Source organism: Sorex araneus, chromosome 5, assembly GCF_027595985.1.
Source record: "Sorex araneus isolate mSorAra2 chromosome 5, mSorAra2.pri, whole genome shotgun sequence".
NCBI lineage: Eukaryota > Metazoa > Chordata > Mammalia > Eulipotyphla > Soricidae > Sorex > Sorex araneus.
In genome coordinates this window covers 9,270,484-9,296,278 of record NC_073306.1, presented here as the reverse complement: position 1 = coordinate 9,296,278, position 25,795 = coordinate 9,270,484, and the positions used below count along the sequence as shown (strand labels likewise).

Here is a 25,795-nt window from a genome sequence, read left to right as displayed (position 1 = left end):
AGACTTGTTACTGTTTTGGGCATATCGAATACGCCATGGGTAGCTTGCCAGGCTCTGCTGTGCGGGCGGGATACTCTCGGTAGCTTGCTGGGCTCTCTGAGAGAGACGGAGGAATCATGAGTTGAAAATGTAATGTTATTTTCCTGAAGTTATCCAAATTGATGACACAAAATTCCAAATTCATTAAGTTAATAATTCATTTGTCTTGTTTGCTATTTAACTATAGAACAAGATTACAAGTATGATGTGTCATATAAGAGCACATTTCCAGAGTTTAGTCAATCATAGTTTTGATCCTGAATCATATTTAAAGCAGGATTGATGCTGAGACCATAGAAATTCATGAACTAGTTCCTTTTGCTGATAATTATTTCTTAAATTTGTCCTTGTATTTACCAAAAATGCTGATATTTTTTAACAGATCACTTGATTTGTAACTCCTTTTCTATGTCTCTCTTTCTTTTATCATCCATTAAAACAGTACTACTTGAATCAAATTTTTTGACATGCTCTTGGAACTTTGTTATTTGCTTCTTGCTTACCCAAATAATGCTGTATAAGCAATATTTTATAAGGCATTAGTTTCATCGTCACTTTGCAAGCTTACCAATTCATCCAGTGGTGTTATAGTACTTACAAAATGTACTTGCAGTGTTCTATCTGTTGGCTTGGAGTAACATTTGATTGGCAATACACTGCATTTGTGCATGCTTACTAGTTTCTCTGTGGAAAACGTTTTTTCATATTTGCCACTTTTAGCATTTGTTGCTGGAAGAATGGTTTGATCCAGGGAACCAATATATTTTTCGGTTAATTCAGAAAGGTGTTGGGATAAATTGTGGGTTTTTTTCTGAAACACTTTTTCTAATGCTTGCTTACTAGTTGCCTGCCTTTGTGTATCCACAATCCTCCCATTCACTTCCAAAGTTTCTATGTCTCTCTTGTGTTTGCATGATGCAGGTCTTGTTCTTTTGTTAGTAGAAGTAGCAGGTTGATCATTAGCTAAAGGTTCAGAGATTTCACGAAGTCGCCCTAAAGTGGCACTTGTTCTTTGGCATGGGTAAATATTTCTGCTTCCAAGAGGTTGGGGAAAGTGCCTATTTTTGGTCAAAATAAAATTTTGTACAAATTCTGTCTCATGGAAAATTATGGGATTTGACTCATGCTGCTCCTGTGGATTAAAGAAAAGTATATTCAGTCATCCTCAGTCCAGTGAGGCAATAAAGTTCTATGTTGTTTTTTTTTTTTTTTTTGCTTTTTTTGGGTCACACCCGGCGATGCACAGGGGTTACTCCTGGCTCTGCACTCAGGAATTACTCCTGGCGGTGCTCAGGGGACCATATGGGATGCTGGGATTCGAACCCGGGTCGGCCGAGTGCAAGGCAAACGCCCTACCCGCTGTCCTATCACTCCAGCCCAAGTTTTATGTGTTTTTATTTTTATATCTTTATTTTTGCTTTTCCGGTCACACCCAGAGATGCAGCGGGGTTACTCCTGGCTCTACACTCAGGAATGACTCCTGGCGGTGCTGGGGGACCATATGGGATGCTGGGAATCAAACCCGGGTCGGCTGCGTGCAAGGCAAACGCCCTACCCGCTGTGCTATCATTCCAGCTCCTCTGTATTTTTAACACAAAAACAAAATGGTGAATATTTTAACAAAAATAACTACACAAAAATTTTAACATGAAAAATCATGGTTTTCAAACACACACAAACAAGACTAACTCATTTGCAAAGCTCTTCCTTCCTTAATAATGCATTGCGATTTTAAGGTTCAACTCTGAACTTTTTGGCTTTGTCAAAATCCTCTTTGACATAAAGTAAGATATAAAGAATTACATACATTTATGAAATGGTGAAGCTACCATCACTGGCAAAGAGGATATTGTTCTGACATCTCTTAGGTGTCTATACTCAGAAATAACATGCATACTAAAAAATCGATGGAATCAAAGACAATAATATAACTGGTTACAGGCTGAAATTACCAAGTCTGGACAATCTAGTAAAGCAGTCAAAGAATTATCCTAGGTTCAAGTACAAAATAAAATATAATGCAATATGTTTTAGGGACAGTTTTTTCAAAAACTTGGTTATGTAAATGAGAATAGGCAGTATACCATATTGTATTAAATGATTTGAATTTCCTTATTTACATAAGTTAAAGTCATATAGCAATTAATCACTACAAATGATCTTTGTTGATTTTCCTTCTGGTAATTGCATTTGCCATTTCTTTAAGTTTTGTTGGAACAAGCAGTATGAAATAAACTTGTCATACATCAGCCAAAGGGGCAGTCTGACAGATGGCAGGGACCCTGGGGACACTGGTGATAACATTGTCTGCCTGCAACAACTCTTATAAACAACAGTATGAATCACAGTGCCTAATTTAAAAATAAATATATATATTTAATTTAAAAACATAAACATACATCATCATCATCATCATCATCCTGTTGATTGTCGAATTTCTCAAGTGGTCTCAGTAATGTCTCCATTCGTCCTAGCCCTGAGATTTTAGCACCCTCTCTTTACTCGTCCTTCCCAGCAATGCCGCATTAGAGGCTCTTCAGGGTCAGGGGAATGAGACCCATCATTTCTACTGGTTTTGGCATATGAATATGCCACAGAGAGCTTGCCAAGCTCTCCCAATGCAGGCAGGAAACTCTCGTTACTTGCCAGGTTCTCCCAGAGAGAAAACTACACTATAAGCTTCCAGCAGCTTGGTTTTGTAGTCTCTGGATCTTGGCAGTTGATGGGATTACATGTTGCTGGGGACAGTTTCTGGGTGTGACCACCTAGCTACTGAAAAATGGGGGATCTGGTCAGAAGAGGCCCAGTCCCATTCTGAGCAGGCTGGAGATCTCAGCCCCGGGTAAACATACATATTAAAAATTATCTTTTTGATTATATTTATTATTTTTTAAAAATTTTGAGCCACTCCCACTGTCACTTTGAAGGCTACTTTTGGCTCATTGCTGGTACGGGGAGGGTTGTTGCTTATGTGCTCCCCATATTATGCTCAGGAGATAATTAGGTGCCAGGAATTGAACCTTGGATCCAGCATGCAAAGCATGTCCTTCAGTCTTTTAAAATATCTCCCCAATTCATGACTATGTTTATCATAGCTCTCAACATTTACTCAAATACCACATGAAAACTCTCAAAAAAACTTTTGAAACTAAACGGTCTAAGTAGTAGGCTGACTTAAGAACTCATTTGATCAGAGTAGTAGCAACATATACACCTATGAGCCATTCACTAAACTCTTCCCCCACATTTTAATTTCACAGCAAAAATATTCATTCCAATGAAGTGGGTCAAATGTGGATATTACTGATGCCTACCTTATATGCACTAAGTCAATGATTGCTGCTTATCTTTTTAAAATACCATTATTAAAATAGGAAATCATGGTAATCTAAGAAATTATGCTTATGTACGGACACTGAAAGGAATATTATTGGTTTGAGGGCCACACCCAGCAGTGCACAGGTCTTACTGTGTCTAGGGATCACTCTGGAAGTGCTCAGGAGACCATGTTCAGTGACTCCAATGGGGGTCTGCTATGTGCAAGGCTAGTCCCTCACCCACAACCTTTCCTGTCTCTCTGGCCCATGGTATATGCAGTTTTGAAGGAAAATGGTGGCAGAGTGTTAGAAGTAGTGGCTTGGTCCAGAAGCAGAATTGTACGTGATCATCTGTAATGATAACCTGGGTTTCCAGGGATCTGGCTAGCGAGGCAGATGGGTAACCCAAACTAAATTGATTTTCCAGCCAGAACATCTCCAACCTTCCTACAAAACCATGGCTATCACATAGCCTTGAGTCTACCTATTTTCTGATTGCAAATGCTAAGACGGATGGTTAGAAAGACATGATTCAGTGACTGTTTGAAATGATCTCTCTCTAATATGTGGGATATAAAGAAACACAGTGAGTGGGTATCGAAGAGGCAGATGCAAACTGGTCTATAGAACTGAGTTTACTGTGGCAGGGAGATGGGATGTTGGCGGGGATGGGGGGACTCCCGGAGACAGTGGTGGAGGGAAGCAGACACTCTGGTGGAGGGTGCAGTGCTGGGACCTTGAATGCAAGAAACACTGTCATTATGTCGTTAGCAGTATTGCAAGGCACAGTGGTCACAGTGCCTCAAATAAAAAAATAATAATATGGGGCTGGAGCGATAGCACAGCGGGTAGGGCATTTGCCTTGCATGCGGCCAACCCAGGTCCGATTCCCAGCATCCCATATGGTCTCCTGAGCATCGCCAGGGGTAATTTCTGAGGGCAACACCAGGAGTAACCCCCGTGCATCACCAGGTGTGACCCAAAAAGCACTTTCTCTCTCTCTCTCTCTCTCTCTATATATATATATATATATATATATGTATACATATATATATACATATATATACATATATATATATATGATTTTGGGCTATAGAGATAGTGCAGTGGATACGGTGCTTGCCTTGCATATGACCAACTTTAGTTCAATCCCTGGCACTGCATATGGTTCCCTGAGCACCACCAGGAATGATCCCTGAGCACAGAGCCAGGACTAAGCCTTGAGTTAGGCAGGGTGTGTCTCTCCAAAAGCATTTTTTTTTCATTTTTATTTTGTCTTGTTTTCTTTTGAGGGGTATATACCCAGCAGTGCTCAGGGTTACTCCTGGCTCGGGGCTCAGGGATCATTCTTGGTGAACTCAGGGAATCACATCAGGTGCTGGGGATGGAACCGTTGGCGGTCACATGCAGGACAAGTTCCCAGGCCATTGTACTATCTCTCTGGTGTCCCTGCAAATATTATCTTTAATCTTACATATCTTTTTTAGTCAAGAAAATTGGACCAAGTCTTTTTTTCCGGAAGAAAAATACTACACTTTCATCAAAGGCAAAGAAATCCCTCATTTTCGGGCGGCAAGGGGCTTTACAAATCCAAGTGTGAGTCCAGGAAGTGCGAAGAAGGAGCCAAAGCTTCTTTCTGTCCTGCAAGAAGTGCCAAGAGAGAGTGCAGGCAGGTGCTCGGCTCACCATGGGGGCGTCTGACTTGGCTGAGCCCGCGGGGATGATCTTGCAACCGGTCTTCTGCAGTTCATTGTCCAAGCACAAGGCCAGTGGGGTTTCCTTTCTTGCTGAACACTGACAGAGTTGATCAGTGTTGATAGATTTATTTCCTTTGGCACGAAGATCCATCATCTGTGGAGTCAGTGTCCTCCTGAAAAAATGAACAGAAGTTCAATGGGAATGTTTATGAAGTGATTTCAACTTCTTAATTCCCTTCTGCCTGCCCATCCCTCAAAGTTAGTCCTCTAGCAAGGCTATTGCATCTTGTTTGCTCTGTGTGTGTCTGTGTGTGTGTGTGTGTGTGTGTGTGTGTATGTGGAGGGGAGGGGAGGAGAGGGGATAGGGGGAGTGAATTGGGGGAGATAGAAAAAAGCAGGAGTGAAATTCAAGGCAATAATATGGGTGCTTCTGGTTTTTGATTGGGGAGGAGAAATATTATATATGCACTATTTGGGTGTCTTAAATTAAATCAAATGTTTTAAAATGTTATTTTGTTTTATTTTATTTTGGGGCCACATCCAGTGATGCTCAGAGTTTACTCCTGGTTCTGCACTCAGGAACTACTTCTGGTGGCAGTCGGGGGACCATATGGGATGCCATGGATTGAAGCCAGGTTGTTTGTGTGTAAAGCAAACACCCTACCCACTGTACTATCTCTGGCCCACTTGCATGCATTTTACTAATGTATGCTCTGCCTGAACGTAGAGTATGTAGAATGCACAGGTCAAATAGACCATGAAAGGTGAAAGGTGTTTGCCACACCCTCTACTGAGATTCTGGAAGAAAAGTGCTCTGCAGGTCAGCTTCTGGTCAATGTAAGGTGGCCAGCCTTGTCAGGATGAAATGATGTGGTTAGCAGAGAGAAGAGACAGTTTTTGTTGCAGAGTTCTCTGTCCACACTTGGCTAGGAATCCGAGTTTAGGCTCAACTACAAGTTTCCCCTTGTTGGGATGAAGTACCCCCTAGCAGATACTTGGCTGTGGGAAGGTGGAACAGGTTTGAGAGGAAAAGAACAGCAAAAACTTGAAGGGTTCAAACATACCAATGGAGCTTCAAAGTGAACCCCATCCATATGCAGGAAGAACAGATCATAAATGACTGCGCCACGCTAGCAGAAACCATGGCGTATCCAGAAGTGGGTGAGAGGCCACTGGCCAAGATCCTTTGCCTCACAGCTTCCAGTAAGCCCCTCACTCACAACCATCATTTCAGACTGTCACTGAAGTCTGAAGGGGTTTAAAGCTACCGCAGCTGTACATGATTATTCCAAACCAAAGGGAAAGCACACCAGAATCATACAATTTTTTTTTCCCCACAAAGAGACTGCGAGTCTCATCAGAGAAGTAAAAACTTTACACAAAATTAAAGCAGCCATGATTTTACATTCTTCTCTTATGGAAATCTGTGCCCCTGCTACACGAACATCATTGACTTCCGTTTCCCTTTGTCTGAGTCTTTCCGTTTGACAGAGAAGGTGTGTGGGAGGAGGGCAGAGTTAGGGCCTTGCGTTCTGTTGATTTGAGGAGTAGTTTGAATGGGTCTCCGGCCTAGAGGTTGTGTAGGAAGGTCTAAAGGCTAATAGAAACCTGAATAAACTTTCTCACCTATTGGAATACAGACAACAGAATTCAAGGCTTAGAAAAATTATTGAATAGGATGAATAGTTTGTTTGTTTGTGGGTAACATCCGTTGGTGATCAGGGATTACTCCTAGCTCTGTGCTCAGGAATAACTCCTGGTTGACCTCAGGGGAAAGTAAGGAGTGCCAGAAATTGAACTCAGGTTGGCTCTGCAAAGCTAGTGCCCTGTCTGCTATACGATCTCTCTGGTCCCTAAATGGGGTGAGCTTTTTTTTTTTTCTTTTTGGGTCATACCTGGCGATGCACAGGGGTTACTCCTGGCTCTACACTCAGGAATTACTCCTGGTGGTGCTCAGGGGACCATATGGGATGCTGGGAATCAAACCCAGGTCGCCCACGTGCAAGGCAAATGCCCTACCTGCTGTGCTATCACTCCAGCCCCAAGGGTGAACTTTTAAAACTTTAAAAGTAAATTACCTTTTGTTTAAAGAATCTTCGAAGTGACCCTCCAAATCAGCTGTTTTACCTGTTACATTTTCAAGTTGAGCTGAAACTATAAAAGATTTTGATAAAAGACACAAGTATTGAATGGCCTTTAGAAAACACCTTGTATAAAATATTGTACAATGTAAAAAACTTAATATGGAAAGCACCTTGTATAGCATTCAATGTGTAGTAGCCGCTCAGTAAAAAACCTATTTTGGAGGGAGGGGTCACTCTAGGAAAACAGTTCTGGTATGAAAAGAGATGAACTAACAGAATCTAATTGCATTTGTTTGCCAGATCCATTCCCTGTATGAAAAATGTGTCTAAGATTAAATTCTTCTAAGTAGGGCCAGCAGCCACTCCAGGACTTCTCAGCTTCCTACAAGTGTTCTCAGTAAGCTGGGGTGTGACTCAGCAGTAGAGCATTTGCATTGCATGTATAAGGTCCTGGGTTGAATTCCCAGCACTGGGGTCAGGTGAGCCCTGACAGAGCCCCAGCAGCTGAAAACCTCCACACTCCCCAGTCTCTGCCATGCTTGCTGCTGGACTCCACTGGTCACCAGGAGCCTCATTCAGAAACTGAATTGTTGAAAAACTCAGGCATGTGGGTTTTGTGACTGAAATCTCCAGGCTATCATGCAGTCAAGGATGGGTTACCTCCCCCCATCTCCTTGTTCTTCCTGAAGCCTGACAGTCATGCCCATTACCTCTGGGCCAAAAACGTTCATTAAATAACGATGATCCAGAGACTCATAAATAAATCTTGATAGAGATCAACAAGTTGCAGAGATGCTTCCAGACCCTGCACTAGGCTGAGTCGTCTAGGGCACCCAAAGTCACCATCCAGTTAAAAATTTAATTCCAACTCTATTACCTCATTCAAATTTTTTGAATTCCTGGAGTGCACAGCTACAAACAACATCTCAAATTCTACACCACTGATGAATCAGGAGTAGGACACTACATTGGATGGGATATAAAGCAGAAGCCAACCAATCTCAATTAAGAAAATATAAACACACAATGCTTAACCTGTAACAACATGTTAGTAATCTCTTCTGCAAGGGCCTAATGGCTCCTTGGTAAGATGCAACAATATTCACACACCTTCTTCTAAGAAAATATTTTTGATAAATTTTTAAAGATTCTATTATTGAATCGCTGTGAGATAATCTTTACAAAGTTGTTCACAATTAGATTTCAGTCATACAGTGTTCTAACACCCATTCCTCCATCAGTGTACATTTCCCAGCACCAGTGTGCTCAGTTTCCCTCCCATCACCTCCCCCACACCCCAGGCTGCCTCTAGCAAATATAAAAGCAATATAAAATATACAAGCAGTATAAAATAAATTATTCAGGGCCTGCTATAGGGTAAGCTTGAGGGGTGGCTAGGAAAATCGGAAATATTGGTGGTGGAAGGGTGCACTGGGGGTGAGATTAATGTTGGAATATTGAATGTAATAAATTATGAACAACTTTATAAAAATAAATTAAATTCCCAGCACCATTTAAAACAAAAAATGTGTTCCCAGGACTACGGAGATGCTCAAAGGATTGGACCACACGGGAAGCTCCTGTTTAATCTCTGGCACCACACTCTCCCCCAAGCACAGAACCAAGTGAAGCCCCTGTGCACCACCAAATGTGACCCCAAAACAACAAGAAAGATATTCCCAGACACGCATGCTACTGGCAATCAGTTCAGCTTTTCCATTGTCTTCAAGCAGTTAGTATTCCAGTGGCACATTCTCCATCTTCTCACGTCTTGGCAGACATTTCAGTGAATGTATATGACAGTGAGGTAATGGGTATTTCTTACTTTGGAGCATGTTAAAAGTTGGAGTAAACATTTTTTTTTACTGGCAATGATTTGTTAGGTGATGGATGAATGAAACAACCTGGCAATGTTTTGTTAGGCGATGGATGAATGAAACTACTCTAGCCAGAAGCAGCTTCTTTCTTACAAAAGGCATGTTAGTGGTTGTCTCTTTCTGGTGACTTGATACTCATCGAAGTTTTGCCAAGTGAGGACAAATGGCTGGTTGAGAGACTTGAGAAAGACGGAGAAACTGATATTTGATGGCATGATCAAAACCCCTGGATTAACTCTACATGGAACCATCTTACTGATGAACTTCTGTTATTTGGGATTATAAACAATTCTTAGTTTGAGTTGTGTATAGTGATATTTCCCTTTAATTACAACTAAAAGTATCCTAACTATTAAAGACAAATAAGAATTTACCAGGCGGAAAAAAAAGTTTGTTCTAAGCATAAAGAATAGAAGGGATCAAAAGACAGTGATTAGAACATATTGTTCAAGGAAGCTAGAGTCAGTGTGAATGAAGTGGCAGAGAGGAGAGAGAAGGAATCTGGAATCCCAGTACCATTAACATTTCGTAAATGCAAGCCTAAGGATATTACTGTAGCACTGTATCACTGTCATCCCATTGTTCAATGATTTGTTCAAGCAGGCACCAGTAACGTCTCCATTGTAAGACTTGTTGTTACTGTTTTGGGCATATCCAATACACCATGCCAGGCTCTGCTGTGTGGGCAAAAATCTCTCGGTAGGTTGCCGGACTCTCTAACAGGGACAGAGGAATTGAACCCGGGTCTGCCTTGTGTGAGGCAAACGCCCTACCCGCTGTGCTATAGTTCCAGCCCAAGGATGTTACTAGGTAGGGAAATTAAACAACAACACGGTTAGAGGCTGGTAGTCCTCAGTCAAAGTTTCAGTGCTTAGATCAGAGTTAACTACAGTTGCTGTTCAGTCATTCCAAAACAAACACGTAGTATGTTTACCTGGAAATAAAGCAGGCCTTTTTTCCTTCTTACAAACCTCACACAGAGTGCCGGGCACAGGAGAACAGACTGTAGCATGAACTGTTCTTTGACGCTCTTGCTTGTAATGTGAAGACACAGTGTCAGGGACCTTAGCCTTTACTGCCTGCATACGGGGGAAATGGAAAACTTAGCGATTTATTCCTTCCACGTGAATATTCAGTACACACTGTACTTGATAACTCATATTTGGAGCATGTAATTACAACAACTTGTTTGTTCTTTTCTTTCAAATGTTTGTATTTAATCCTCAAAAAAAAAAAATCAACCCTCATGAATGTTCTTACAGCATTCAATATGAGTTAACAAATCTAGAGAAAATTTAAATTTCCCCTAACCTCACATATTTTACTTTTATTTTCCGTCACTAAAATTTAACCATTATGCTCTTGTAAAAGTTATTTCAACAAATTTTGGGGACTCACTCCCAGTGATCCTGGGGACTGTTTTACTGGGATTTAATTCAGGACTCCTGAGTGCAAAACTCAGCCCTTCGAACTGTCCTGTCACCAGCCTGAAATTTCATACTTGACATGATCCAGGCCAAATCATAAGGCTTGACCTCCTCAGGAGACAATTCAGCAGAAATATAGCAACAAAATTTCCTAACGTGTCATTAGTTATGGTCTAAAGCCTGTATCTTCCTGTTTTATTCCCTGTATTAGCAAAGGTCAGGGTTAGTAATAGATAAATGAAAAAGGAAGAGATAGTCGTAAATAACTTTCCTTCCCTAGTTCTCTATTTTTTCTCTCTAATCACCCAGCTAAAACATACTGTGACACGTTCAATGCTCAAGACAAGTCAGTTGCTTTTCACTATTCTGTAAATCACTGCTTATGTGGTTATCAAGCTTCAATGGTACTGCCCCATCGCTGTATATAGTCATTGCTATTGCAAACATCTAATTTAAATAACCCCCGAATGATCTCAGTTGTATCACTAAAAGATTAGGAAATGAATATACATGCTAGGGGAAAAGGCAGCTCAGATAGAGAAAGGACCACCAAGTAAAGGATGCTTGGAGGACCCGCTTGGGATGGGAGATGTGTGCTGAAAGTAGACTATAGACCAAGCATGGTGGACACTTAATACCTGTATTGCAAACCACAACATCCAAAAGGAGAGAGAGAGTAAAAGGTAAAAGGGAATGTGCCTGCCACTGGGCGGGGTGGTGTGGGGGGAGATGGGTGATGGTGGTGGGAGGGATATGGGAGCCTTAGGGATTGGAGAATGGGCACTGGTGGAGGGATGGGTACTTGATCATTGTATGACTGAAACATAAGCACAAAAGTTTGAAAATCTGTAACTGTGCCTCATGGTGATTCACTAAAAAAAATAAAAATAGAATAAAATAAAAAGAAATGAATGTACAGTTTCACCTTTAAACTTTTCCTTTCCTTTTTTTTTTTTTTTGCAGGGGGTCTTCCAAAGTGCTGGGGCCAGCAGCTCCTGCCTGCAATTCCCAGCATCCTGGCCAGCAGGTCAATGTGAGGGCCTGGGGATATGGTGCTGGCAGTGCAGAGTCCACTCAGGCCATCCCAGCCATTCTGAGGACTTCCTGGGCCACACCCAGCAATGCTTGGGGGACTACATGCTACTGGAGATAGAACCTGAGTTGGTCACATACAAGGCATGTGTCCTAACCCCGGCACTACCTCTCTGGCCCCTACTTTCAATTCTTAAATTTAAGTAAGATATTTAAATGATTAAATTAAGTTAGCCATGCAAAATTAAATATTTGGTCTAATTAAGTATTTGATCTAATTTTTGATAATGAATTACACATTAAATGTGATTTAATTTTTAAAAATTGAATCGCCCTGAGATAGACCATCACAAAGCAATTAATGATTGGGTTTCAGTCATAAAATGTTCCAATGTACCCATCCCTCCAGCAGTGTAATTTCCTACCATCAATGTCTCCAGTCTACCTTCCACCACCCCTTTAACACCCCCATGCCTACATATTTATTTGAAAATGATCCCCTGTCAACTAATTTTATGATAACTGCTAGTCTGTGTTCTACTCAATAAATAGTTTGATTGTAGTGACTATTCCTAGTATATTTTTTTAATCCCCATAAAGCTTTACATGACTTCAGAGTTGAAATCACTTAAAATGTGTTGTCTTTGAATACTAAAATCTTTGAGTTTGTGATTTGTAGAGGAGCGTTTATGAAATATCAGGGCTGGACAAACAAATCGTGAAAGAGATCAACACGCTGCAATGATGCCTGCAGACCCCGTGCCAGACTGAACCTCATATCCAGAGCACCTTGCAGGGGGCGGGTGAATCTACTACTCGCCCTAACAGAGCCCTGGCAGCAGAAAATTTCCAGAACCCAATCGCTACCATACTCACAGCCAGGTCTCTAGAATGGACGAGTCTCATCCATGTGGGAATCTGTTGAGAAACTTAGGTACGCAGGTTTTGTGACCAAAATATCCAGGCACTCATGGAGTTGGAGATGAGCAACCTCCCTTCGTCCTCTTGCCTGGCAGTCACACCCACAGGCTGCCTCTGGCACCACAGAAGCTCATTAACCGGCCGTGATCCAGAAACACACAAGTAAATCTCAGAAGAGATCAACAAGATGCAGAGGTGCCTCAGACCCCAAAGTCACCATCCAGTTAAAAATTAAACTCCAGCTATATTCACTGTATCACTGTCATCCCCTTGTTCATCGATTTACTCGAGCGGGCACCTGTAACGTCTCTATTCCTCCCAGCCCTGAGACTTTAGCAGCCTCTCCTTACTCATCTTTCCCAACAATTAGAGGCTCTTTCAGGGTCAGGGGAAAGAGACCTATTGTTACTGTTTTTGACATATCGAATACGCCACGGGGAGCTTGACAGGCTCTGCCCATGTGGGTGGGATACTCTCGGTAGCTTGCAGGACTCTCCAAGAGATATGTATGTATGTATATATGTATGTAAATATGTATATTTATATATATTACTCTATGATTTTTGCCTACTGTCTGAACTCCATCAAATATGGTGTGGTAATTATGGAAAATGGGTAGGAAGTGTTTTATAATGTGACCTGAGAGTGGCCTGGAGTGTAGTGGTGGTTAGGTAGTGGAGGTTCACTGCCGGGGCTGAGTCCCCTAGATGCGGGGAAGATTCTCACCCATACCCCCTTTGGGGCGCCATGAGTGAAAACAGCCTGGCTCGGAGTCCCTGGCTATGTTACCTTATTTAAAATTTAAAACTCCTTGAGCACGTGGCCATGCAACATCTCATACTATATACCACTGTTGTACCACGAGTAGCACCCATTGGATAGGATGCAAGGCAGAAGGCAACCAATTTAAATTTAAAAATATACATGTATATTAGCACACACAGCTCAGCCTGTAACAATATGTTAGTAATCTCTTATACTAGGGGTCAATGGCTCCAGGTGAGATACAACAATCTTCGCACACTTTCTTGTAAGGAAATCTTTTTTGATCATTTTTAGAGAGTTATTTGTAATAAGCAATCACTGTAGCACTGTCATCCCATTGCTTATCGATTTGCTTGAGCGGACACCAGTAATGTCTCCATTGTGAGACTTGTTACTGTTTTTGGCACATCGAATATGCCACGGCTAGCTTGCCAGGCACTGCCATGCGGGCGGGATGATCTCAGTAGCTTTCAGGGCTCTCTGAGACCGATGAAGGAATCGAACCCGGGTCGGGGCCGAGTCCAAGGCAAACGCCCTACCCGCACTGCCATACACTGTAAGTATAGCCAGCATATTTTACAAGCTATCTTCAGTATATTTATGTTTTGAGTCATTCTTCAGCTAAGCATATACAAATGTAAATAAATGATCAAATCTAAGGAAAAAACCTCCATGGGTTTATTTTTCCTTGGGGCCCAGGGGAAGCCTCCCCAGTAGTGCTCAGGGGCCCGGGGCCCTGCCCTGACAATCCCAAGTCCAGTGGCGTAGCCCTGAGAGTTCAGCAGCCACTGCTGCTTGGGCCTGGGGCGCTGGAGAGAGACAGGGGCATCCCCAGCGGTACTGGAGAGCGGCAAGGGGAAGCAAGCGTGGGCACGCAGCGCTGGGCACTCGTCTCAGGGCTTGGCACACCCTGCAGCCCTCCGTGTTACCTGCCATGTCCCACAAAAGCATCTTTATTTTAGGAAACAGTCAGCAATGCCCAGGGGTCACTCACGTGGCACTGAGGGCCGAATCTTAGGGCTACGGCGCATACAGCAAGTGCCTTAGCTACACCATCTCTAACACCTGCACGAGCTATACTTGCTGGAGGGCAACAAAATTCTAATTCGGCGCTGACTCAGAAATTTAATTTCTGTACTTGCATTGAGTGGCAACATGCTCAAAAATGGCGCATTTTCAGATATATCATTAAGAGAAACATTTTCTCACCCTGGATGCATTAAAGGAAAATCTAAACACATACCAAATTTCTAAATGTCACAAAAGGACTTATCAACAACTTTATCTATAGCATAAAAAATAAATTATTTAGTGCCTGCTATTGTGGCAGGCTTGGGTGGTCTTTGGGAAAATTTGAAATAGTAGTGGTGAGTAAAGTGTAAAGTACACAGACTAAGCCTACCTCAGTAGCATCCGACATATAGTATAAATTCATAAAAGGTCTTGATTTCAGTTTTTCCCCCATAAGTTCTGGAGAAACAAATAAAAATATAAATTCCCATATCATTTGACTACTTTAAGTTTAACTCAGTAAAGACATGCTTTTACTTTTAGTCAATTATAAAAATGTGCTTTCATTTTATTTGCTCATATGTGCATTGCTCTTACATTTTAGAACAAAATGTATTCTAGAACAACCTGAATTTCAATTAACGAAAATATAAATTTTTATTATTACAATTTTGCCATATGCATAGCCATATCTTTTTGGGAAAATATGGATTTCTAAATAAAATAGAATCACAATTAGTGATCAAAGAAATTTTTTAATTAATTCTTCATTGACTTCATTGACTATACAAGGTGCTTTCTATATTAAGTTTTTTACATTGTACAATATTTTATACAAGATGTTTTCTAAAGACCATTCAATACTTGTGTCTTTTATGAAAATCTTTTATAGTTTCAGCTCAACCTGAAAATGTAAAAGGTAAATCAGCTGATTTGGAGGATCACTCTGAAGATTCTTTAACCAAAAGGTAATTTATTTTTAAGTTTTTAAAGTTCACCCTTGGAGCTGGAGCCATAGCACAGCAGGTAGGGTGTTTGCCTTGCACGCGGCCAACCCGGGTTCGATTCCCAGCATCTCATAGGGTTTCCTGAGCACCGCCAGTAGTAATTCCTGAGTGCAGAGCCAGGAGGAACCCCTGTGCATCACTGGGTGTGACCCCTCCCCCTCAAAAAAGAGAAACTCCTCCGTATGACATATTAAAAGATTCACACTAAAATTTTAATCCACAAACTTTCAACAAGGATTGAGAGATAACACACTGGTTAGTGCAGCCTGTACCTGACATCGGTTTATTTTTGTACCACATGGTTCCCTAAGCATCACTGGGTACAACCGTGAAGACTCACACTAGGCGTGACCCCAAAGGTCCCCATAAACACTGGGATGGCCTGGGTATCCCGGCACTGTGGCGTCCCAGCAACATTGCATGCTGGGGTCCTTGCATTAAACTGCTGACTGGCTCTTAGGCAGAGAATTGCCGGTGAGGCCTTCAGACTTCCTGGGACTTGGGTTTGGAGAACTCCCCAATTTTTTTGACAGGCAAACCAAATGATCAAAGAACTCTAAAGACATAGGAACAAAGTATGTAATAAAAGCACTTAGGTATAAACCAAAGGAGAAATAAATATGTTTACACACACCCTTACCTTTCGGCTTTCTTTCTTTTTCCTTAATATTTGCTGGCAGTAAGTGTGGTCCTAAATTTAAGTTTTCAAAATTGTTCTCTGTAGGTTCAGGCATTGTTTTGAAAGAGGGAGTCCTGAAAGAAATCAAGTGAATTTAAAATGACCACACGAATAAAACTAATCTAAGGGGTGCTATGCCACCAGCAGGTCAACCTGTTCCTGCAGGGTGAGTGCCTTCAGGCTTCCTGATACCCTCAAACTGCCGCTGTGCCTCTGGCCAGACCCCAAAACTTCAGGACAAAGTTTCTCGAGAAATTAAACATGCCAAAAGTTAGGTATGTGGGAGCCACACTCACAAACTACTTTCAGCTCAGCTATACAAACTCATTTATTAATCTTGCTTCAGAGACCCATAAATAAATCTCAAAAAAGATCAAAAGCCACAGTTAATTTTGGACCCATGAAAGGCTGTAAATCGGAGAGGGGGCAGGTCAGCTGATGTCTGCCCAAGCAGAGCCCCTGGAAGCCTCTTGCTTCCACAATCCCAAATCACCTGCATGCCCCTGGCTGGACCCCACCATCTCAGAACAGACCTCACTGAGGTATTATCACTGCATCACTTCGCCCTGTTGTTCATCGATTTGCTTGAGCGGGCGCCAGTAAAGTCTCCATTTGGTCCCGTTGTGTTCAGGGTCAGGGGAATGAGGTCCATTATTGTTACTGTTTTTGGCATATCCAATATGCCACAGATAGCTTGCCAGGCTCTGCTGTGCGAGATTTGGCATCGCTCTTTTCCAGGAGCTTTGTCTTATGGTCTGTGGATCTTGGCCATTGATGAGATTACATGGCACTGGGGGCAGTTTGTGGGTGTTACTGCCAAGCTACTGGAAAACTGGGGATCTGGGTGGAGGAGACCCAGTTTTGATCTGAGCAGGTTTGGAGATCTCAGTCATAGGTCCCGCATACCTGGGTTCCTCTGCCGGTTCCTTCATGCGTGAAGCTAATATGAGCGTGTGGAGAGTTGCCTTGAGCATGGCTGTGGCTGGGTTCTGGAGGCTTTTGGCTGCTGAGGTCCTGCTTGGGGCAGGGAGGGAAACTCAACCCACCCCCCTCCTAGAGGCCCTGTGAAGACAGCCTGGCGTGGGGGCAGGAGATATTAACTTGATGAAAATTCAGATATGCAGGTTTTGTGACTAAAATCTCCAGGCTTTCTTGGGGTTGGGACAGGGTACTCCCCCCACTTCTCTATACTCCTGGAAACACTGGCAGTCACCACCACGAACCAACTCCAGCACCACATGTAAGCTCTTCTACTGGCTTTGCATCAGAGACCCATAAATAAATCTCAAAAGAGATGAAAAGCCACCGTTAATACTGGACTCAAGCAAGGCTGAACAGACTGAGATAAATCAAAGGTGGAGAGGGTGAGTTATCCTGGTGCCCATCCAAACAAAGTCCCCTGCCCCTGCTTGCTTCCACAATCCAAAAGTACTGCCATGCCCTGACCAAACTCCACCATATCAGGGCGTACCTCATCAAAATATCATCTGCTGAAGATTCAGGTTGTGGATTTTGTGACTGAAATCACAAAATTTTGGGGTCGGAATGGACTACCTCCCCCTACCTCCCTGTACTTCCAGAAGCCTTGGCAGTCATGTCCACACCCCAAAGCTGCCACCCAGTTAAAAGGCTACTTTAGCCTTACCTTCCTGATAAAAATACTGAATTTTACTGAATGCCCTAAACAAACACGATGGCCTCTTGGTACCTGTATTCAGACCATAATGTACAAAGGACTGGAGCGATAGCACAGCAGGTAGAGTGTTCACCTTGCACTCGGCCGATCCAGGTTCGATTCCTCCGCTCCTCTCGGAGAGTCTGGCAAGCTACTGAGAGTATCTCGCCCTCACAGCAGAGCCTGGCAAGCTACCTGTGGCGTATTTGATATGCCAAAAACAATAACAACAAGTCTCACAATGGAGACATTACTGGTGCCCGCTCAAGCAAATTGATGAGCAATGGGATGGCAGTGATGGCAGTGAATGCACAAAAGGGAAAGGAGAGATAGAGAGAGAAAGAGAGAGAGAAGTGGCAGACTGGGGGTGGGGCGTGGGTGCTGGGGGATGATGGTGTACATTGGTGGAGGGAAGGGTGTTAGATCATTGTATGACTGACATCCAATCATGAACAGCTTTATAATGGTCTATCTCATGGATATTCAGTAAAAAAATTTTTTAAAAAAGTAATGTGGACTTCATGCTTGCTTTAGTCTGCTTAATCGGTGGCTGAATAAATAGCAGTACTCCATCATCATCATCATCATCATCATCATCATCATCATCATCATCATCCCGTTGATCGTCGATTTTCTCGAGCGGTCTCAGTAACATCTCCATTTGTCCTAGCCCTGAGATTTTAGAAGCCTCTCTCTATTCGTCCTTCCCAATGGTGTTGCATTGGAGGCTCTTTCAGGGCCAGGGGAATGAGACCTATCATTGCTACTGATTTTGGCATATGAATACGCCATGGGGAGTACTGCTATCTCCCATAGCAGTACTCCAACATTTAAATAAATAAATAAACAAACAAATAAAATGAATCAAAAAGGTTAATTTGGAGAAATGTGAAGTGCCAGTTCTGTCTATTTGGTTCTTGTCCTACTTCGATCAACACAGAAAATGTGAAAGCTTGTGAGTGAGTAAGTAGGACTGGAATATGTTAGTGACTACCACTTGAAGTAGAGAGACAGGAAAATACAGTTGTCCTAAGACTGGGGGACTCACCAGGGAGCTATGATTCTAGAAATGTATTAAATAAATTGCTGGGAGCAATGACAGATCCAGGTCGATGTGGTGAAATACGGAGTTCAGAGACCAGTTATAATCACAATGTTCAATGATTGCAAAGAGGTATCTTTCTCCATTCAATTCTTTAGCTATTGATGTTACTTAAGAAAGTTGATGTGTTCTGAGCACATCTCAGAGTTACAGATTAGGTTCTGAACCACTGAAATAAAGCAGAAATCACAATAACACCTGTCAAAAGTTTCACACACACAGACACAGACACACACACATTAAGGGACCACACTCCCTGTGATGCTGAGGACTGGTCGTATTCGGGACCACTCAAACCACACCCAGAGGTGCTCAAGGACCATGCCCTGCCAGGGATCTGATCCAGGCCTCACAGATGCTAAGCACGTTCACCTGAGTTATCTCCCTGGCCCCAGTTATTTAAATGGCATCTTCTTCCAATATCAGCTGCTCTGTCTATATTGAAAGGCTATTTCTATAGCCACCTTTATCATTTTTCATGAGGACATCTTCTGGATAAATTGCTGCAGTTTCTACATCTGCACTTGCATTTTGATGTCCTGGAGATGAATATTATTATTATTATTATTTTATTATTAGGCTGGAGCGATAGCACAGTGGGTGGAGCATTTGCCCTGCACGCGGCCAACCCAGGTTTGATTCCTCTGCCTCTCTCAGAGAGCCTGGCAAGCTACCAAGAGTATCCTTTCCGCACAGCAGAGCCTGGCAAGCTCCCCGTGGTGTATTCGATATGCGAAAAACAATGACAACAAGTCTCACAATGGAGACGTTACTGGTGTCCACTCAAGCAAATCGATGAGCAACCGGATGACAGAGCTACCGTGATGATGATGATGGCGATGATGATGATGATGATGATGATTTTAATAAAGGTTACCCTTAGCAGTATTCATGGGCCCTGACATCACCACCCTTGATACTTGACTCTGGCAGTTGGGCCTGATGAATCCATACTCAAGCTCAAAATGAGGCCCCCCATAACCATGCCACCGGACTCCATACCAGGGGTGCCCCAGAGGGGGGCGGGGAGCGGGTAAGAGCCCTCTCCACCCCAAGGGACTCAGCCCCGGCAGCTGACCTCCACTACCTAACCACCACCACACTCCAGGCCACTTTCCACATGCGGGCCAAGCCTCACGCATGAGTAGACACGTCACCATAAAGGGAAACTATATATATACATGTACCTATGTATATATGGGTTGGAGTGATAGCACAGCGGGTAGGGGATTTGCCTTGCACATAGTCCACGCTGGTTTGATTCCTCAACTCCTCTTGGATAGCTCGGCAAGCTACCGAGAGTATTCCCCCAGCACGGAAGAGCCTGGCAAGCTCCCTGTGGTGTATTCGATATGCCAAATATAATAACAATAACAGGCACATTTCCCTGACCCTGAAAAGAGCCTCCAATCATTGGGGAAGATGAGTCAGGAGAGGCTGCTAAAATCTCAGGACTGGGATGAATGGAGACATTACTGGCACCTGCTTGAGTAAGTCGATGAACAATGGGATGACATTGATACAGTGATACAGTGATGCCCTCAGCAGTATTCAGGGGCCTGACATCACCACCCTTGATACTGGACCTGGCAGTTGGGCCTGATGAACCCATGCTCCAGCTCACCACCAGGGCCATCTTGTGCAGTTCTGGGGAAGCAAGACAGTCATTGGAAAAGGAATGCGGGAGACCATGATTAGGGTGGGGCAGTTAGACCCATTACTCAAAGGGTAGTCCCTGGACCAGCAATGTCATTTTATAGACATGACATAAAAATACTCAGGTCCCAGCTTAAACCTGTTTTTCTTTGTTAGAGGAGGGGTAGGTTGGACCATACCCATTGGTTCTTCAGGGCTTACTCCTGGCTCTTGCTCAAGAACCACTTCTGGTGGTACCTGGGAGAGACCTTCAGTGGTGTCGGGAACTGAACTGAGGTTGACTACATGCAAGACAAGTACCTTAAACTCTGTATGATCTCTCTAGTCCTAGGCCTGTGTTCTCCACTGGTGGCCTTATGGCCACAGGGGATCCCAAGCATATTCCAAGGGAACCAGCGTCCACTCTACTGTCAGAGTCCAATGTAGATGAAGTTCTACCCATTCTACTTTAGTAGAATTTGTTTTTCTTTCTGAGTTCTTCTCTACACTTCTGATGTCTAACAAAAATAGCATTATAAAAAAAAAATAGAATTAACACCTGTAACAATGCCAGTGAGAAATTAAGTACGGCATATTCTGGCTATTTCTTGTGAGTACATAGAGAAAATGTCTTAGTTTTCAGAGCAGATTTTCCTCCCATGTGATTATTAAATTTTGGAATAAATCTTGTTATTAATTTGGGGCTGTAGAGCCCAATAAAAGTCTTTCTGTGGGTTGGAGAGATACTACAGAAGTATGATTCCTTCTTTGTAGGTGGCTGACCCCAGTTCCATCCCCAGCACATCATAGGGTCCCCAAGCATGGCCACGAGTGATCCCTAAGCATAGAGTCAGAAGTAAGCCCTGATAATCATCAGAAACAAAAAAAGAGACAATCTATCTTTAGAAATTCAACATTTTCATTGCTGTTTGCAATTACCGACTTCAACAGTGAAATCTTATAAGTGATATGTTATAATCTAAAAGTGAAATCCAGCATTTTATGACTCGTGATCATTGTGACATATATGTACATTTGACAAAGTTTATGTTTAGTATAGATTGCATAATATGATACATCTAAAGTGATGTTTAGAAAATGCTGGTAGCGGTGCTGAAAGTTTGAGGTAGTTATGATTAGTTACCTGCTTTGTGTTTTAATGACATTTGATTCATCTTCAGTGACCTTTGAGACCTCCTGAGATTTGGGTGTAGTAATATCCTCTTCAAATTCCATCTCAAAATCAAATGTCAATGGTATAACCAAAGGCTTCCTATATATAGGATTCTCAAACCTGCTTTCCTGTAGCAAAGCCAAAATATAATAGTGAGAAAAAAATGAATATTTTACATACAGTGAAGGTCTTGTGTAGAAAGAACAAAAAGAATTTCACATTTTAGTGAAATACATAAATACGAAATACATGTGGCAGTAATAATGGAAAATCATTGTTGATTGACAAGGGTCTGTGAATGCATTTTAAAAATATCATTGTGCCCTGGACCGTTCTTTTTCCATTTTTGGAAAATGTTAGGCTAGATAATAACTGAGGATCCTGGGGCTGGAATGATAGCACAGTGGGTAGGGCCTTTGCCTTCCACATGGCCGACCCACGTTCAGTTCCCAGCATCCCATGTGGTCCCCTGAGCACCACCAGGAGTGATTCCTGAGTGCAAAGTCAGGAGTAATCCCTGAGCATCGCCGGGTGTGACCCCTCCCCAAAAAACAAAAACAAAATAACTGAGGATCCTTCCTAGTTCTAATTCTAAAATTCAGAATTCATGAGCCATGTGTATAGTTAGTAAAAATGGTACTGATGCACAGAGCTGCTGGAACCACTGCAGGTGAATCTTTCTAACTCACACACATAATGAATCACACCAACACTGTCACCAGGAGGTGGGAAACAGAGGAAGAGTTATTTATTTTTTTTTTGTATCTTTTTATTTATTTATTTATTTATTTTTATTTCTTTTATTAATTCACCATGTGGAAAGTTACAAAGCTTTCAGGTTTAAGTCTCAGTTATACAATGCTCAAACACCCATCCCTTCACCAGTGCACATATTCCACCACCAAGAATCATAATATACCTCCCCCTTTCCCCCCACCTCCCCAGCCCCCCACCCCGCATGTGTAACTGGTAAATTTCACTTTACTTTCACTCTACTTTGATTACATTCAATATTTCAATAAATAAATTCACTATTATTGATTTGGAGTTTCTCCCCCCTAAAGTCGATCTGCTGAAAAAAAAGCATTTGGTAATTTGTTTTCCATTGCTGAGAATGAAGAGATATGAGGTCAGGAGGCCGCACTAGCAGCAGCATAGTTTTGGATTTCTGTATTTTAGTAACTAAGTCTAGTGAAATGTCTGCCAGGAATCACAACATTGTAAGCTTGTACCTTTCAGCTACTTTATATTCCACATATGAGTGTGATCTTTCTATGTCTGTCGAGGAAGAGTTATTGAAAGAGGATTTTGCTGAAATTTGAATAAAGATAGGAAGAAGAAGAGGGAGGAGGAAGAGGAGAGAGAGAAAAGGAGGAGGAGGAGAAAGAAAAGGAGGAGGAATAGGAGAAGGAGGAGGAGGAGAGGAATAGGAGAAGGAGGAGAATGAGGAAGAGGATGAGGAGGAGGACAAGGAGGAGGAAGACAGGAGGAGAAGGAAGAGGAGGAGGAAGAGGAGGACGAGGGCAAGAATGAGGATGAGGACAAGGAGGAAGAGGAGGAGGAAGACAGGAGGACTAAAATGAGGAGAACGGGATAAGGAGGAGAGTGACGAGAAGGAGGAGGAGGAAGAGGATGAGGAGGAGGCCGAGGAGGAAGAGGAAGAGCAGGAGGAGGAGGAGGTGGAGGAGGAGGAAGCAAGCTAAAGAGTGAGCTTTAAGGAGCCAACAGTTTTCTCCAGAAAGCTCTCTCAGAGCACAGCACAGAGGAATGAAGAGATGAAACTCTGAAAGCAAATCAAAGGCTATGGGAGCTTGTGCCTCTGGCAACGATGCGAATTGGCCGCCTATTGGAAACCAGAAAAGCGATGAAATAGATTAATTGGGAGTTGGAAACTGGCCTAGCGGAACAGAGATCCCTGAAAAAAGGGAAACTAAGAGGGAGCGTGAAGACTGAGGTGGTAGCAAGGAGGAGAGGGGGTAGTGTGACCTTGACCCTTCCTGAGTGTGACCTGGCATGATCTTACTGAGTTTAAAGGACACAGGTTGCACCCATAGTCACATGCTTTCAACGGTCACTCAGAGAAAAGAAATTTGTACAAAACCGGCATGCAAATGTCCCTAGCAACTTTCTCTTGTTTTCACCAGCTTAAAAGTCAAGTACTGATAAGAACCCAAATGGCCTGCAGTGGGTTGCTGCAGGCTTACTGGAAAAGTCTGTCTCAACGTATACGGTGTGAGAGATTTCATGCACTCAACATTTCAAAGTGCCAAAAGCAAAGAGATGGAGAACAGTTTAGCCAGGATATGTATCATGAGTGGGTCCTCAGTTCCAGAAACCTCTACAGGAATGAAGTGGCAAAATCTTACCCCCACACACGAATAAAGATTTTAAAACATTAACTACTAAGAAAAATTTCTAGTGCTGGGGACAAAGGAAAATCTTTCCCACCACTCTGGGTTCTTCTTTGGCTGGATGAATGATCAAAATAGCAGCAGACAGGTTGGCAAAGGAAAACCACCTTTGTTATTGAATTGTTACTATTAAATTAATAATTGTCACTATTAATTTAGTAACAAACCTATGACAGATTTACAGAGCTGTAAATGCTATAACAGAAGGGAAAACCAGGAATAATACCCTGAGCCAGGGGATGCTTCCGGCATCAAAGAGAGGAGAGGATAACACACTTTTCTGTGGGAATAGAAAGATGAATGTCTCAGATAGAGAATGCCTGATCACTGATAATACCACACCTGGATGATACTCCCCAAACGACATTCTTATAGCTCACTAAAATGTGCTTATGTAGAAAATGAGCTTATTTAGGAAAGGGCCAAGGACTTGAACTTCTTTTCAACCTCTAGAGCAAAGTTTCCTAAGGTTTTTTTTTTTTTTTTTTTTTTGCCTACTACGCACTTTGCAGAAAATACATCACTTAGTGTCCCCTTCTTTAAATGTACAAACAGAAAGTGTCCCCCAACCGCTATCATAAATCACCAATGGTTCCAGCATTCCCCAGGGAGGGAGAGTCATCTATTTGGGGAAACATAGCTCTGAATTTACAGTGCCTTGAAATTTAAAATAATTCATATTTTTAAAGTAATAGCTCCAGTTCTCTAAATTCCTTGGCCTCAAGGTTTTGATTAACCACTGTTCTGCATGCTTAGGAGTTACTTCTTGGAAAAAGTATCTGTCTACTTGGGTTTACTCAGTTAAGTCCATCTGACCCTTTTCAGGAGCACAAAGCCTGCTGGTTAACAGATGCAGTAGTATCAGGCTTACTGTACTGTCATACACTAATGTCAGTAGTTCTGTGACTCATGACAGTTTTGATATTGTACTACCACTATTTAAAACATCACCATTAAATGCACTTGGGACTCTGAACTGTTTCTGCATTGTACTATAAGTCAAAATTATTTTTGAATAAAAATTTAAAGCACTGTGGCACTGTCCTCCCATTGTTCATTGATTTGCTCGAGCGGGCACCAGTAACGTCTCCATTGCGAGACTTTATGCTGTTAAAAGAATTTCCATAGAATGTTCCATCAGGAGCACATGAACACCAAATGAACCAAATGAACACCATGACATAAAACGAGAAAATGGAAATACTTTGCACAAAGGAAGCTCACAGTAAAATCTATGAGTTCTTATTACGAATCAAAACTTACATACAGTTAACCTAACTGGAAATGTCAGAACAAATTAAATCAATTTCATTGATATATATTCTAAAGTATGTTACATTTATCTTAAAAATTAAAATGAAATAAACTTTGGGGTGTCAAAGCCTGATTTAGTAAGTTGCTTTGATAAGTTATTCCTCGTTTTCAATTTCAAAATTTTTATCACTATCACTGTCATTGTAGCACTGTCGTCTTGTTGTTGATCGATTCGCTCAAGCGGGCACCAGTAACATCTCCATTGTGAGACTTGTTATTGTTTTTGGCATATCAAATACGCCACGGCTAGCTTGCCAGGCTGTGCCGTGTGGGCAGGATACTCTCAGTAGGTTGCCGAGAGGGATGGAGGAATTGAACCCTGGTCAGCCACAAGCAAGGCAAACACTCTACCCTCTGTGCTATCGCTCTAGTCCATTACTAGAATGGAATTACCTCATTTTTCAATATCCCTTAACTTAATTTTCTGATGAAAGAAGATAATTGTAAAAAAATCAAGAAAGTAAAATTATTATTCAAACATCAATACTCCAAGTTCACAAATATGTTCATTCATTTAGGAAATCTCTGGAGTATTCCTTCGCATCATACAAACCTTTGTTCTCCTGACCAGGAGTGCCTGAGCTTGTTCTTCCAGTCTCTTTAACTTCTTTATGATTTGCTCTGCCAT

The 25,795-nt window shown here is 42.2% G+C and overlaps 1 protein-coding gene across 1 annotated transcript; it reads right to left on the bottom strand.

Moving 5' to 3' along the window:
- Positions 1-568: 568 nt before the first annotated feature.
- C5H1orf141 (chromosome 5 C1orf141 homolog) lies at positions 569-25,795 on the bottom strand. The gene is made up of 6 exons (XM_004607276.2): positions 25,721-25,795; positions 21,413-21,570; positions 15,818-15,930; positions 7,132-7,207; positions 5,043-5,226; positions 569-1,171 (listed from the first exon to the last, which is right to left on the bottom strand). Exons 1-6 carry the CDS (start codon positions 25,793-25,795, stop codon positions 569-571), a joined length of 1,209 nt encoding a protein of 402 aa, XP_004607333.2.

Coding starts and splice junctions, on each gene's coding strand:
- C5H1orf141 (XM_004607276.2), bottom strand. CDS start 25,795: ATGGCAGAGCAAATCATAAAGAAGTTAAAGAGACTGGAAGAACAAGCT. Junction 21,571..25,720: donor TCCTGGTCAGGAGAACAAAG/GTTTGTATGATG, acceptor GCTTTGCTACAG/GAAAGCAGGTTTGAGAATCC. Junction 5,227..7,131: donor GAAGATTCTTTAAACAAAAG/GTAATTTACTTT, acceptor TCATTTTTTCAG/GAGGACACTGACTCCACAGA.